Raw genomic sequence first — 14,844 nt, 5'->3', positions numbered from 1 at the left:
GTTTTGCCTTCTCATATGTCCCATACACTTCTTTTTTACAAACTTTATGAACTGGGTCCTATCTTGTATAGATTTTTAGAGGGGTAAGGTTTTTATGTTCTCCCCTCATAGGCTCTTTATTTCAACATTAATGAAATTTCGGTGGCCACCCCTCCTCTGGGAATAAATTTTGGAGTTAAAAAAACAACAGGTTCATGAATTTCTGATTTCAAAGGCATATTTTAATCAAGTTATTTAATATCATTTTCCACAAACCATACATTTTCTATGCCACAAAATTTGCTTTTTTTTTTGAAGCAATACCAACTTATTTTTGCCTCTCAAAACAAAAAGAAAATTCAAGGACTTTTTATAATCATCATCATTTTGCATCGCATTGGTGAATTCCCCCTAAAACTCTGTCTTTCACTTCTTGAATAACAAATTATAACCCAAGTAATTTGATTTCTAATTACAATCTTCCAATGATCTGCATGGTTTCCCAACACGCCTCTAATTTAAAATGTTAAAACAATGGTTTTAAATTATGACTTTTTCAATCAGTTCTCAATTTATTTTGTTAGCACCATACCAATCATAAAATTATGAGAAAAAGAGTTTATTAATCACTGAAAGTAGTATTTCTTAATACCAAACCACCAACTAGATTTTTAAAAGTTAAAAATAATTAATAAACCATTAAAAATTAGTATTTTAAATCTTAACAATATTTATTTTGATTTCATAAAATATACATTCATATCTCAATTCTTAACTTGTACCATTTCTCAGAATCCCAAATATATTCCTGATAATTCACACTTAAACATCATATTTGTGCTTGTACCTTATTTATAATAATTTGGGCCTTAAATTCAATGTTGCTATGAAATCAAAGGATTTTTGTGAGTTCACCGTTCACCTAATCTTTCAACCATGTCTATGCATATCAAAGCTATTGCAAATTTGTGATACACATCCATTTACCTTTGATATGCTCCGCACTACCGATATTTTACACTTTATTATGACCATGACACAAACCCATCACATGTCTATGGTTTTAAAATGCCAAATTAAAAATGGTGCTCATCAATTAATAGAATGAACTGCTATTGTAATTGATAACGTAGGTAGAGATCATGAAAACGACTGTGAATGCAGAGTGCTGCTGTTTTGGGTTAAAAAAGAAACAAATAAAGGAACACACATTTTAAGCACTAAGCATGGAACTGAATGAACAATGCACAACTTTTACAGCAATTTGGCAAACAAGAAGAGCTTTTTTCTGTAACATTTAGACACATGCAAAATCAATCAAATCACAATATTTGTAATTGTAAAAAAAAAAGGCCAAAATAAACACACATGATTGCCCCCTGACGATGATACTTCAAGGCACCCTCATTGTCATGCTGCTGTCAGTTTCTTTTCACTGGTCTTGCGGAAAGGTGACAACAAAGAAAAAGAACGAGAAGCTGTACAAAGAAACAAAGTCCTTGAGCCTATTCCTATATTCGTTTCAACTTGGAATGGCATAGCATGATAGCACATAAACGCAAAAATAAATGAATAAAAAATGATAAATGGAAAAAAAATCAGAGAATTAATGTGCATATAAGTTTGCTAAAGAGTTCTCACCCTTCTGTGGAGTACTTGCTGTAGGGGTCTCGTCTTGAGAGATTAGATTCTTCAATGTATGAACTGATGATATCAACAAATAAAAGAAACAGCTTATTAGCTTGTGACTATAGCGGTGACTTAAAGTTAGCAACTTTCAGAATGCTAGTCTTGGTCCTAAGTCAAGCTTTGAAATCATCCTTGCAGGGCAATACAATTTTTGCTGATACAGTTTTAGTAACTTGTTTTCTTCACAAAACGAGTCCGTCAATCAATGATAGACTATGATGGTTTTAAATTCAAATTCTTACATGAAGTTAAGAACTTTACTCGACGTTTACAAGCCAGCTGTCAAAATCAGCTTTAAAACTTTAACACATAGCAAAGATATAGGAATTACTCAAAGTTCAACTCCAGAATGTTGAAATATGGTTATGGGTTAGAACATAAAGGCTTTTACATATAGAAGATAATTCCATCAGATGTTTAATTATAATGCAAAACCTCTTTCTATATAAAATCTTTCCACATAATGGAGTTTGTTGGTCTTCAAAAGCTGTCAATGCCTCAACAGTGAAGATGATAGAATAAAGGCTAATATTAATATCTTATTAACCAACCTGGCTACTGCAGGCCAATTTAGCAAGATTTTTCAATTAAAACTTTCACTGACCTCCATTTTAATTTAGTCTTCCACCATATTGGCCTAGCTAAGTAGAAAACAGAAAGATGGATTTTTTTTATACATAAACAGAAAGAATGATTCACAAGTAAACTACTTTGCACATTGATTTTGATGGGTTAAGGGTCCACATTCAATGGTCATATGTAATGTCAAAATCTCCACTGGAACAGTGCTGAAACGCCATCTAAATTAATGGTTTATATGGATGGGCTTTATGGCTCAAGTTAAAATCATCTATGCTTGTCATTTGACCATATCAGAGTGACTTTCTTCTTTGACTAGTAATGAAGACATAAAACAGTAGAAACTAAAACCCTAAAGCACAAAATAACAGATATCAACTTTTAATACTTTAGGGACTAATGAACTATTACAGAGAATGTCAGATGCACATACCCTCATTAGAAACATTGCCTGCGGCATGACCATCAGCAACTGAGCCATCAATGCTCAACTTATCTGATTCATTGTTACACTCAGCAGTAGTGGAACTATGGTGCTTCCTGCCAAACTTCAACAGCCTTCTAAACCCTTTTGAGGATTCCTTTACCTGAGGCTTCTCTAAGGCTTCTGAAATTTGGTCTGAAGAATCTGGGTTTGTAAAATCACGTACATGTACCTTGACAGTCTCTGTGCCTGTTACTGCTACTTCTGAATTTGTTGGGGTTGTATTGGTATATTCTAAATTTCTTGTATAAGAACCATCCATGGATGACATGGATGACGCCCGAGCATGTGGGGCTTGATATGGTTTCTCAGAAATTGTCAGACTTGAAAACTTCAACAATTCCTCCTTTGCCTCCATTGCATTACCTGTTGTCACCTGGCCTCAAAAACAAGTATAAGAATCAGATAATGGTTTCATCCCATCTCAAGCTAATCATGTCTGCCAAGGGAATTAGAAATTTGTGTTGATTACTAGGTTTAGCAGTTCTCAAACAAAGAAAACTATAGAAATATCCTTCCACTTACAGATAGGACATCTCCTATGGTTATCAGAAGATAAAAATTAAATCCAAAAGACTTTTGGGTTGAGACTGGCATGTTGACAGATGAACATGTGCTTAATGCAAATGCATTGATAAGGATTTATTAGAAAATTGAGGTTCAACAGCACTTAGATGGTTGCATATGTCACAACTTGCTAGAATTATTTTATTATGTGTACAAATGATAGGAAGTCAACCTTCATCACTCTTAATGAGCCCACAAAGCCTGTTTATGATCCCTAAATAGTGCATCACCCTTAGGAAGGTTTTAACCAGGGTAAATGCGGCGATGCACTTCCCATACAAGATTCAGATCTTGGAATGTTTTGCCAAGATTCCTAGGACTGCTTCAACCCAATTCCAATTTAGAAATCCAATTTTTATGTGTAGTTCTAAGATTTTTTTTAGTTATTAAATTGGGTATTTGGTGATTTAATTCTCTCATCATCATCATCCATGGCTTATCCCAACTATATGGGGTCAGCTACATGAATCCTGTTTCGCCAATCCATTTTTAGGCTAGCCAAAACAAACTATTTTGGGCTATTTGGGACCTAATATCAATTGCTTAGTATAATGGTAAATTCTCAGGTTGACAAGCATGAGGATGTAGCATGTAGGTTTGAGTCTAAGAGCGGCCACTTTGTGATAAAAAATGCCAAAGGTTAGTTCCAATTTCGGTCCACCCCTCCCAAGATCCCAAATACTGGGACCCACATTGGGCTATGTCCTTTTTATAACTGTAGTTTCTGATCTCTTGCAGCTGACAGTCGGCACACTATGAATGAAAGAAAAAACCTCCCAAGGCTTTCATATGTGGTGGGACCACATGCCTAAGTTTAAGAGAAGTAATACTCTTAGTTCTACTTCAGAAAGAAAATTAAGGACTGCTGAGACTCCAGTTCCAGCTGAAGCAAATACTTAAGGATCCTGTAACTATTATATCTTGTTATAACCTCTAGCTTTTCTTAATAGTTTCTCTATTCTCCAGATAAAAATTCTGGGTTTCAATCTTCAACTCTTGCATCTTACTGGCTCAAACTTCTCAGTACCCATAACCAATTAGATGAGCCCCAACTCTAGGCCTATTTTGTTCACAATTACTCCAAACAGAAACCTAATTTATGCAGCCTATTACTACAATAAATCTATATTAAATATATCAAATCCTAGCCTATAATAACATCAAGAAGTCAAAATATAACCAAGAAAACAAGTGCAGAAAGTCCTATAATGCTAACCTTCTTTAACCTAAACTAGAAGTGTGGTCCATACTGTGTCTACCATATGATGATAATGATATAAAGGGCATAAATCACATCTTTGCTACTACCTTGCATGCCAAAACTCAACAGAGCCTGTATGTGAAATTCCACCAACTTTTGTAAGATGGAACTTTTTTTTTTGCTTTGATACACATTTGAAAAGTGCAACTTATATTTTTTTATTATGTATGTGAAACACATAAAAGCAGAAAGAATTCTAGATTGGATGAGGTTTCATTTAGCCAACCCAAATAGTTGAGTTAATGCCAGGATGCTGGAAATCATCTCCTTTGCTATTATGAACATTATAATATCAGTGAAAGAACAATTCTTGTTCCAACTTGGAAATAATAATAAGACTCATAAATGAAACTTAACATTCTTTTTTTTTTTGATAATTAATGGAACTTAGCATTCTTTAAGGTTATGATTTCAATCCTAGGATATGAACCAAAGAGGAAAGCCCTTCAAAGTTATAAAGAAAAGTTTACTTTTTCCCACTAGAGAAATCAAGTTTATTTAATGAACAAATAAAGAACTTATGACCTTACCTCATCAGAACTGGGTTGTTCATTTAATCGGCATTGACTATAACTACAATCAGCTTCATCCATGGTACGCGGTGAAGGCGGTGCTCGAATAGCTGCATATTCTGAAACCACCTCAGTCTTCTCTGTAGCTATATTTTCACCATATGATCCCTTTTTCATCTCCATCTTTTCCTCAGGTACCTGTCCAGTAGGATCTGGGGGCATCTCAGGCTCAAGCATCACAACAGTTTTCTCAATAATTGGGTTGTCATCACCATTGATATTATCTACAGCTTTATCATTACTCCTTTTCAGTTTGACACTTTCCGAAGATCCCATAATCTTGCTTCCATTTGCTTTCTGCTCCATATCTTTTGTCACTGCTTTGTTCTGTACCATCGCTGCAGGCCTTCTTGGTGTTCTTATTTTCAGCCCTGGAAGAGTTGCAGCTTTAGTTCTGTCATGGTTCATAATTGCAGAAATCTTTTTAATCTCTGGCTCATCAAATAATTTTCGCTTTAACACTGGTTCAGCACTTTGCGACTTTACTGAAGAAACACGAGCGCTGCTACTTGTTTTGGGTTCAGATAATCTTCTGATTCGTGTTGAGGTTGCCTTCGGTTCAGGTGTGCTGCCATTCTCTTTCTTTAACTCAGGTAATGATGAAACTGACCGGCTTAAACCATTTCCCCCTAGATGGCCACCACCACCGCTCAGTCTGGTTTTAGTAGTTTTAAGAGAGTCACTGGATCCCAAAGAAGCAGTTCTAATAGGAAACCTTTGTAGAGGTGACAATTGTCCAGGTTCCGAATCACTGAACTTTGATCCCTTACGAGAACTGGGGGAAAGTTTTGTTGGCAACCGTGATCTGGTTTGCTGGGAGGACAATGGAGATTGTGTAGGACCAGAATTGTTTCTTGCTGCAATTCTCTTTTGCCGTTCTCTTTTCAAAGCTTCCAGTCGCTTTATCTCTTCCTCTTCCTGACAACAAAATTGCAGAATATATAAGTCATGGAATCAAACTAGCTGACAATAATGACCGTGAATGAGAAAAAGTAAAAAACAAGCAATTCAAACTGGTAAATCCAAATTTTTAAAACCTTAACTGGAGATTGACCCAGTTAGGAGATTGTCCCACTCCAACTTTGTTTTGTCATTAGAGAGACAAACCATGATAAAAATATATTAATAAATGTGGTAATAAATATTGCATTAAAATTTCACAGCTAGATTTTTCATCTGAGCATACTACATTACTTAAGGGTGAAAATTGGGTACCTGATTCGAGAAATATCCCATTGCATGACCTGGGCGCTCAGGCCAGACCCTTTCAAAATTTAACAAATGCAAACCCATGTCTGCCCAAGTTGCACTCCTAATATTACCATGCATAAGCTATCTTCCTTTTTTCCATTTCTAGTTTTACACAGAAACTCCTATTCTACTAAATTCTTAAGAAAACTAACAATCTAATCCCTTGCTGTTATGTTAATGAAGCCACCTACTCAGATGATGCAGTTTAATGACAAATCACTTGAATGGAATAGTTCTGCTGGCTTTTATGCAACTCAAGTCAAAGGCTAAGACTAACCCAAGAGGGATTCCTGTTATGAACTTATGATCAAACTTAGGCAGTCCAGGTCATAAAATATATATGTTATACCAAGATTTAGTTGAGTACTCTTGCACAAATAGTTGTTTACAAGGTGGAACAAAGTGTTAGGGGAACTAATAGGAATTAGGAAGTACCTTCTCCTTCTTCAATTTCTGAAGATCGGTTTTATAGGCCCTTAGCCTCTCAGCTCGTGCTTGTGCTTCAGTTAAAGGACTTGATTTCGTAGGCTTCCCTTTCCTTACTGCTGTCTCATTCTTTCTCTTCTGCAAACTATCTTTAACAACTTTCGACTTCTTCAACCCTCCCTTAACGTCTTCCTTGTCCTGAGTCTCGACAGTAATACCATCTTCAGCACGAGCCTGGATTTCATAGTCTACTGCAGGGTCATAACCAATGGATTGCCTCTCTGTTGCACGCTCTGGCATCAAACTCAAATCATCTGGCTCATAGCTGAGCTGGCTTCTAGTCCTAGTGGATGTATTTTCTGTCTTCTGAAGTCCTGATGGGAGCTCAGAATCCATATCAATAGCCTCTCTGCTATCAGTTCCGACCTGTTCCTGTGAGATTGCCCTCACAGGAATTATAAAGGATTCATCAGTTATATCATGTGATGAACCATTGTCCATATTCTTGATGGCAGCACGCTCAAACCCATTTCCCACAAGAGGATCTGAAAGAGAACTTGCAGCACCAGAATGATTTTCTCGTCCATAAATCATAAAATCATCATTCGTGGACCTTCTATATCTTCCCCTTCCACCTTCTATTTCCGTTAACTGTATGTCTGCCTGACCTTCACTGGATTCTCTACCAGCACCAGAATGAAAACCTCCTTGAGAAATCACTGATTCATCATTTGATGCCTTTAACATGCGTCTTAACTTGCCATTAATTGTGTCGAATTCAGTGAGTCGCCCCTGTAATTCACCAAGATCTCGTCCATGAGGAACTATAGGATCTCCACCTCCTGTACTTTTTCGTCTCTTCACTTGAGTTTCTTTTTCCATAGCAAACATGCCCCTATCAACCCTATGTGCATTTTCATCTTCTCTCAACAAACAATTCTGAAATGCTTGCCAGTTTCCTCCATCTATCTCCTGTCCATAAATTGCGTCATCCTTGTGATATGAATTCCAGGTATCACCAGACTTTGCATGGCTTCCTTTACATGTTGAAGATCTTACAGAGTTCTTATGCTTCATTTCTAGAGCATCAGCATTCAAACCCTCACCTTCTTCATCAGTTTCAGGGTCAGAAGCTGACTCTGATTCGCTGCCTGATGTGTTTTGTCTTTTTGAAGTGATATAATTGATGTTCCGGATGACAACCATGCCCGATTTCTTTTTACCTGATCGACCAGTCTTTTTCCGTGGTTCCCGACCTAGTGAAACTTCTTTCTCCAAATCATCCTGTAATCTTGTATTGGAGGCACCCGTCTCTAAATTCTCCGACTCAGTGTTGCTATCTTTACTATCCATGGAATGCCTTTTCTGGATCCTTTGTGCAGCATTGAATCTAGGATCTTCTAATGGAGGATATGGCTGAAAAAATGGGCCACTTCCTGGATGATAGTAAGGCATACCTTGCACAGGATACGGTTGAAAGACTGGTGGTGCACCAGGTGGAGAATGAATAGGCCACTGAGGAAACATGGGATGCTGAAATTGACCTTGAAAATATTCATGATGACCTGGTGGTACTTGAGGATCCATGGAGAGCCTCTTATCTGGTAAAGATGAAATTTCAACTAAGTAAATGTCAAGGACATGACAGTAGATGAATAATACAATAAAAATGAACTTATGGTGTAAGGAAATTTTAAAATAAATATGACAGGAATTTTAAGAATGATAAAAATACTATTCTCAAAACTGTTTGGGCAATCCCAGGAATTCAGGAATAGGAGTTTTCAGAAATGCTTATGATGCAATATTGGCAACTTAGCACCTCTTGCTTCATGTGTTTCTTATGCATGGTAAGTTGTGAAACTGCATTTCATTTGCTAATCTCCTGTACATATTTGGAATTTGGGATTTTTAATTCTCATTATTTGGATGCAGGTGAACTCCATCAGAAATGAGAAACCTCTTTCAAGCCTCTTTTCTTTTCCCCTCCTAAGAAAAGGGGCAACATCTTATGGAGAAAAGTAAGGGAAGCAATTCTGGTTCTGGGGACAGATTAAGAAGAGAGATATACAAGAATGTTAAAAGATAAGACCCAGGACCTCGTAGAAGCCATTTTTATAAGGGTAGCACATTGGGTGAAATCTATGCCCATCTTTGATCCTTATACTACAGATGATATTGTAAGAGGATGGTAGGTTGTTGCATCCTCCTCATTGGATAGCACACAAATACTGCCAAGTTGGTCCCCACCAAGCGACTAGCCTAGAATCTCATAAACTTTGATGTTAGGTTGAGGGAATCCAAGGATGTAAGGAATTAGAGGAGCATTTAGGAATTTGTCATGGTATAATTACAGATTATTCTCTTAAGCTGTAGGATATGGGGATTCTACAAGAACTGAACTACTAGCAGTATCACAACGCTTAAGATTGTCTAAATCACTGAACTTCACAAACTTAATGCTGGACTGGGATGGCTTAAAAACAGCACTGCATCTTGGAGTGGTAATTCCAGTAATTAGGTGGAAGCCAGATGGATATGATCATTGGCATTTGAGGTCTGTTTAGTGTCTTATTTATATTATTAGTGGGTTTTATGGTGTTTTATATTGGATGCTTGAACCATAAAGCCTTGTACATTGCTTGTATTTTTCTTTTCTTTAAATACTTTATTTCACTGTAAAGAAAACAAAGAAATACAGATATATCTTGAGGGAAGCAAAAAATCTATCAGAGTTTTGAGGAGATAAGAGCTGCAATGTAAGTAGAAACACAAACCAACTAATAGCATCACTGATACTTTCGCAAAAGAGGGAGTAAACAGAACCATGCTTATATTGGGGGATTGCCTCTGAGGAAAGAAGAATGTAATAAACACCATTTGAAATGGAATAAGGATGATATGTAGCAGGGGCTAGCCTATCAAAGGGGTATTAAGCATGAAACCAACTCTTGCACATCATTCTTTTACAACACTTAATAAAAGTTTTGACCGTTAGTTTGTTACTGACCAAAAAGGAGAAAAAAAAATCATGACATTATTCTGTTGACCCATATGACATGGTGACTCTAAATGGGTTGAACTAGGTCAATTGCAAGGACAGAAGTTGTGTAATCATCCCTAAACTACAGAAATATAGCAGTCTAGGACTCAAAAGATAGTGGCAAGCAGCAGGCTGGTATAAAAAAATAAGCAATCGGTGCCCGAACATATAGCTATATCATGAGGGAGGTCACACAACTGGCAATGGAACTAAGAGAAACCTTCTATTGGATACACAGACCTGCGACAGGAACTAGCCTATTGAAATGAGTTCATTTGCAAGGGTGGGCCTAGCAAAACTGGTGTTTGGCACAATTACTTTGTGTATGATTGTTACTGATAAAACTGGCAAAAAAATTGTATATATTTGAGAACTCTAACATAAAGGAAATTATAAACTGGTTTTTTTGGCCTATGCTAATTGGAAACTCCCCCCCCCCCCCTTTGAACTACTGCAAGACCTCTACACCAGGCAGGTAGGCAACTAGCAAAGCTCTGAGATCTTGAGAAACTACAAAGTACAGTGAAGAATTTCTTGATCATTTCTAATTTGGTAAAAATGGTCAATACAGTTTTTTGTTTTCCTTCCAACAAGCAAAGAAATGCATAGGACATATTAACATTGTTAGTTGGTCGAGTAAGGGTAGATTAGTCTTTTCATTATGTTTTAAGTTATGTGATGATGTGGCAATTCTGTTTTAACTTTTTTAGTTCACTTGTCCCATACTTAAGTAGGGGCATATTTGACCTTTTACTCTAATTATATTGTAAGAGATTATGGTTGACTAGTAGGGATAATCTCTCTAGTTCGACAACTTCTTCTTCTTCTTGACCTTTTACTCTAATTATATTATAATAGAGATTATGGTCGACTAGTAGGGTTAATCTCTCTAGTTCGACAGCTTCTTCTTCTTCTTCTCCTTTCTCTCTCTCTCAGAACAGGACTGGTCTGAATCATTAAAACATGGTATCAGAGCACTAAATAAAGGAGAAGGCCGTGGCTTCAAGTATCTGGATCTGCGATCTAATCTTGTTCTTCTTTTCTTATTTTTTGGGCTGCACGATCTAAGGTGTACAGGTAGGTGGCTACAGCAAGTTTTTTTTGTTAATCCAGGACTGCCGCAATCTTCATTACAGGTATTAGAAAGGTGCAGCAGCCCTAGGTTAATAGTTCTAACACTGCTGTCACCATAAGTGACAGCCCTAGTGGTTGTGTGGTGGTGTTTGTGGTGCTCCAGACTCTCTGTTGAGCAGTTTCAAGAGGATTCTTGGTGGTTGTTTGAGTAACAGTCATGGTGGTAGGTTATCAGTAGTGGTGTGAAGAAAAAAAAAATTAGGGCCTGAAAGAGTGGCCGAATGTGTGGTGGTTTACATCAAGCTCTTTTTTGTTGACTGGTTGAGAGATTGCTGTAAGTGATGTGGAGACTGCTGTAGTGTTGACTTGACAGCAGAATTCTTTTAGTGGTTGATGATTCAGAATTAGAAATTGTATTGGGGAACACGATGGCAGCAACTGGAGATGGTGGTAGTGATCAGAAATCTGGTGTGATGATCCCCTCAGACTATCTAGGTGTGCAGATGACATCAATTAAGCTTAATAGTGAAAATTATGTGCCATGGGCCAAGTCAGTGGAAGTTTTTCTCAAGGCGAAGAGGAAAGTGAAACATGTGAAGGAAGATAAACCATTAGCTGAATCTCCAAGGTTTGATGATTAGGAACAAGAAGATACCCAAATCATGACATGGTTGTGGAACAGTATGGAACCCAAGATAAGTGTCAACTTTATGTCCTTAGATACAACCAAGGAAATATGGGAACATGCCAAGAAACTTTATTCTGGACAGGATAATACTACGAGAGTATATCAGCTCTATCAAGAGTATTTCAATTTGCAACAAGGAAATCAAACCCTAGAAGAGTATTATGCCAGTATGAGAAACCTCAGAAATGAACTCAATGTTTATCATCCCCTAACTCCAGATGTTAAAATTCAGCAACAACAAAGGGAGCAACTGGATGTAACTAGGTTATTAGAGGTGCTGATATCAGAGTATGAACCAGTTAGAGCACAAATATTAGGAAGTTTTGCCCTTTTTACACTCGAGGAAGTATTTGCTCGACTTCATGGGATTTTATTGGGACCCACAAAGAATACCACATCTAACAGATCAGTATTCGTTGTAGCGAGAGGAGGTGGACATGGTAATAGAGGGGGAGGGCATGGATTTCGAGGAGGTCGTGGTGGTGGAAGTGGAGGTCGTGACTCAAGGGGAGGTCTTGGTAAAGGAAGAGGCAACACTACTAGGAAGTGTACACATTGTGGTAGGGAAGAACATCCAGTTAATTTCTGTTATGATCTACATGGGCTAATCATGTGGTTGCTAGTGGGGGTGATGTGAGTGATAACCAACAGACAGATCAAACACCTTCCATGTCTACATCTGCTTCCAGGAAGGAGATGATGAGTATACCACGAGATGAGTATGAGAGGTTCCTTTAGGCCCCCTTCACAACATACCACTGCCACTCTTGCACACTCAGATATGGCCTATCTAGCATCCAAACCTTCTCACTGGATTATTGATTCTGGAGCCTCTGATCACATGACTGGGACTCCAGGTGTATTTTCTTCCCTCTCTGAAACTTCCACGTCACAAACTGTTACCTTGACCAATGGTTCTTCTTCCCCTATTTGTGGTGTTGGTAATGTTGACACTGCATCTCTTTCTTTATCATCTATTCTATATGTGCCTAAACTTCCATTCAACCTCATGTCAGTTAGTAAATTAACTAAGGCCCTTAATTACTCTATTACATTTTACCCTTCATCTTGTGTTTTTCAGGATCTCAAGATGAGGAAGAAGATTGGCGGAGGGCATGAGGCCAGTGGATTGTATTGTCTTGATGGTGGTGGATCTTCAGACTTCAGTTGCACTTCAAGCTCCCTTAACTCCTCTCCAATGGCATTGTCAGTTGGGACATCCATCTCTCAAGGCACTCAAGCTACTGGTTCCTTCTTTGAGTCATTTGTCTTCTTTATAGTGGGAGTTGTGTCAGTATGGGAAATATCGTCAAGTTTCCTTCAGTCCTAAGGTTGATAGTCGTATGTTGAGTCATTTTGCTTTAATCCATTCATATGTTTGGGGTCCGATTAAAATTGAGTCCAATAATGGTTACAAGTATTTTGTCATTTTTATTGATGATTGTTCAAGGATGACATGGATTTATTTAATGAAAGAAATGAGTGAATTATTTTCTATTTTTCAAAAATTTCATGCTGAAATACGTATAAAATTTGGTGTTCCAATAAAAGTTCTTCATTCAGATAATGGTCGTGAATACTTTCTTACTTCCTTTCAACAATATTTGGAACAACATGGCATCATTCATCAGACTTCGTGTGCATCCACCCCTCAACAAAATGGGGTGGCTGAACGAAAGAATCATCATCTTCTTGAAATTGCTCGATCTATTCTTCATCATATGAATGTTCCCAAACATTTTTGGAGTGACGTTGTGCTTACTGCTTGTTTCCTTATTAATTGGATGCCCTCCTTCATCTTTCACGGTCGGTTTCCCTTTTCTATTTTGTTCCCCACTTTGTCTCCCTTCTCATTAACTCCCTGGGTCTTTGGGTGTGTGTGCTTTGTTCACAATTTGAGTCCCGGTTTAGACAAGTTGGATGCACGCTCTATTAAGTGTCTTTCTTGGCTATTCTTGGACCCAAAAAGGGTATAAGTTTTACAATCTTATCACTTGGAAGTCATTTGTCTGCCCTGATATCACCTTCTTTGGGTGCGTACTGTTCTTCTTGGGGCCTTATGTACCGTCCTCTCCACCATTGATCCCTCTTCCTCTTCCAGTTGGTGATCCCGTTCTGGTTGTCCCTGTTATGTCTTAACCTTCACCTCCTCTAGTGCAAGTTCCTACTGAACGACCACCGATCCGGCACGTGAATACTCATCAACAGACATCGACACCTCCTCCGGCTTCTACCTTGTCCGTGGATCATGTTGTTGCTTCTGTCCCAGAACCTTCTGAACTTTATCTTCTCATTGTTTTACGAAAAGGTAAACGTAGTTGTACCCTACATCCCATTTCCAATTATATTTCTGCCTCTCACCTTTCCACTTCACATCACCAGTTTGTTTCTCTGTTGTCCTCTATATCTATACCCAAGGATGTCCAGGAGGCCCTTACTTCACCCGGGTGGCGTCAAGCAATGGAGGAGGAGCTTTGCTTCAGCTTGACATTAAAAATTCCTTCCTCCATGGTGACCTTGTGGAGGAGGTATATATGGAGCAACCACCAGAGTTTGTTGCTCAAGGAGAGGAAGGTAAGGTGTGTAAACTAAAAAAGGCAACTTATGGGCTGAAACAATCTCCTCGTGCTTGGTTTGGGAAATTTAGTGAAGTAGTGAAAAAATTTCGAATAAAATAATGTCAAGTTGACCACTCGGTGTTCAGCTATGATTCTAAAGCCAGAAAGATTTTATTAGTAGTTTATGTGGATGATATAGTCATAACTGGCAATGACAGATTAGGGATTGACAAACTAAAGGCTTTTCTGCAAGACCATTTTCAAACAAGAGATCTTGGGAGATTGAAGCATTTCTTGGGTATAGAAGTTGTCAGGTCAAAACAAGGTGTAAACTTGTGCCAAAGAAAATATGTTCTTAATCTGTTGGATGAAACGAGACTGTTAGGTGCGAAACCAGCTAAAACACCCATGGAACCAAATGCTAAGTTGAACAGTGATGCAAGTGAAATATTTGATGACCCTGGAAGATATAAACGGTTAGTGGGGAAGTTGAACTACTTAACCATTACAAGACCAGACATCTCCTGTGTTGTTAGTGTGGTGAGCCAATTTATGCAAAATCCCTGAGTACCTCAATGGGATGCAATTCTTAGAATTGTACGGTACCTGAAGGGAGCTCCAGGTCGTGGGTTATTGTAGAAACCAGAAGGAAGATTTGAGATAGTTGGGTATA

The 14,844-nt window shown here is 37.9% G+C and overlaps 1 protein-coding gene across 2 annotated transcripts in view; it reads right to left on the bottom strand.

Moving 5' to 3' along the window:
- Window positions 1-1,190: 1,190 nt before the first annotated feature.
- LOC104602815 (COP1-interacting protein-like protein) overlaps window positions 1,191-14,844 on the bottom strand; it is a 28,419-nt gene continuing 14,765 nt past the window's right edge. For both annotated transcript variants that reach the window (XM_010266646.3, XM_088894927.1), the window contains 5 exons: window positions 6,818-8,409; window positions 5,090-6,049; window positions 2,681-3,107; window positions 1,621-1,683; window positions 1,191-1,457 (listed from right to left, as the gene is read on the bottom strand). In XM_010266646.3, coding sequence (XP_010264948.1) covers window positions 1,390-1,457; window positions 1,621-1,683; window positions 2,681-3,107; window positions 5,090-6,049; window positions 6,818-8,409 — 3,110 coding nt within the window. In that variant the 3' untranslated portion in view covers window positions 1,191-1,389. The remainder of the gene's footprint in view (window positions 1,458-1,620; window positions 1,684-2,680; window positions 3,108-5,089; window positions 6,050-6,817; window positions 8,410-14,844) is intronic.

This window comes from Nelumbo nucifera, chromosome 1 (assembly GCF_055504915.1).
Source record: "Nelumbo nucifera cultivar China Antique chromosome 1, China Antique-T2T, whole genome shotgun sequence".
Classification (NCBI taxonomy): Eukaryota; Viridiplantae; Streptophyta; class Magnoliopsida; order Proteales; family Nelumbonaceae; genus Nelumbo; species Nelumbo nucifera.
This window is presented reverse-complemented; position numbering and strand designations above follow the sequence as displayed.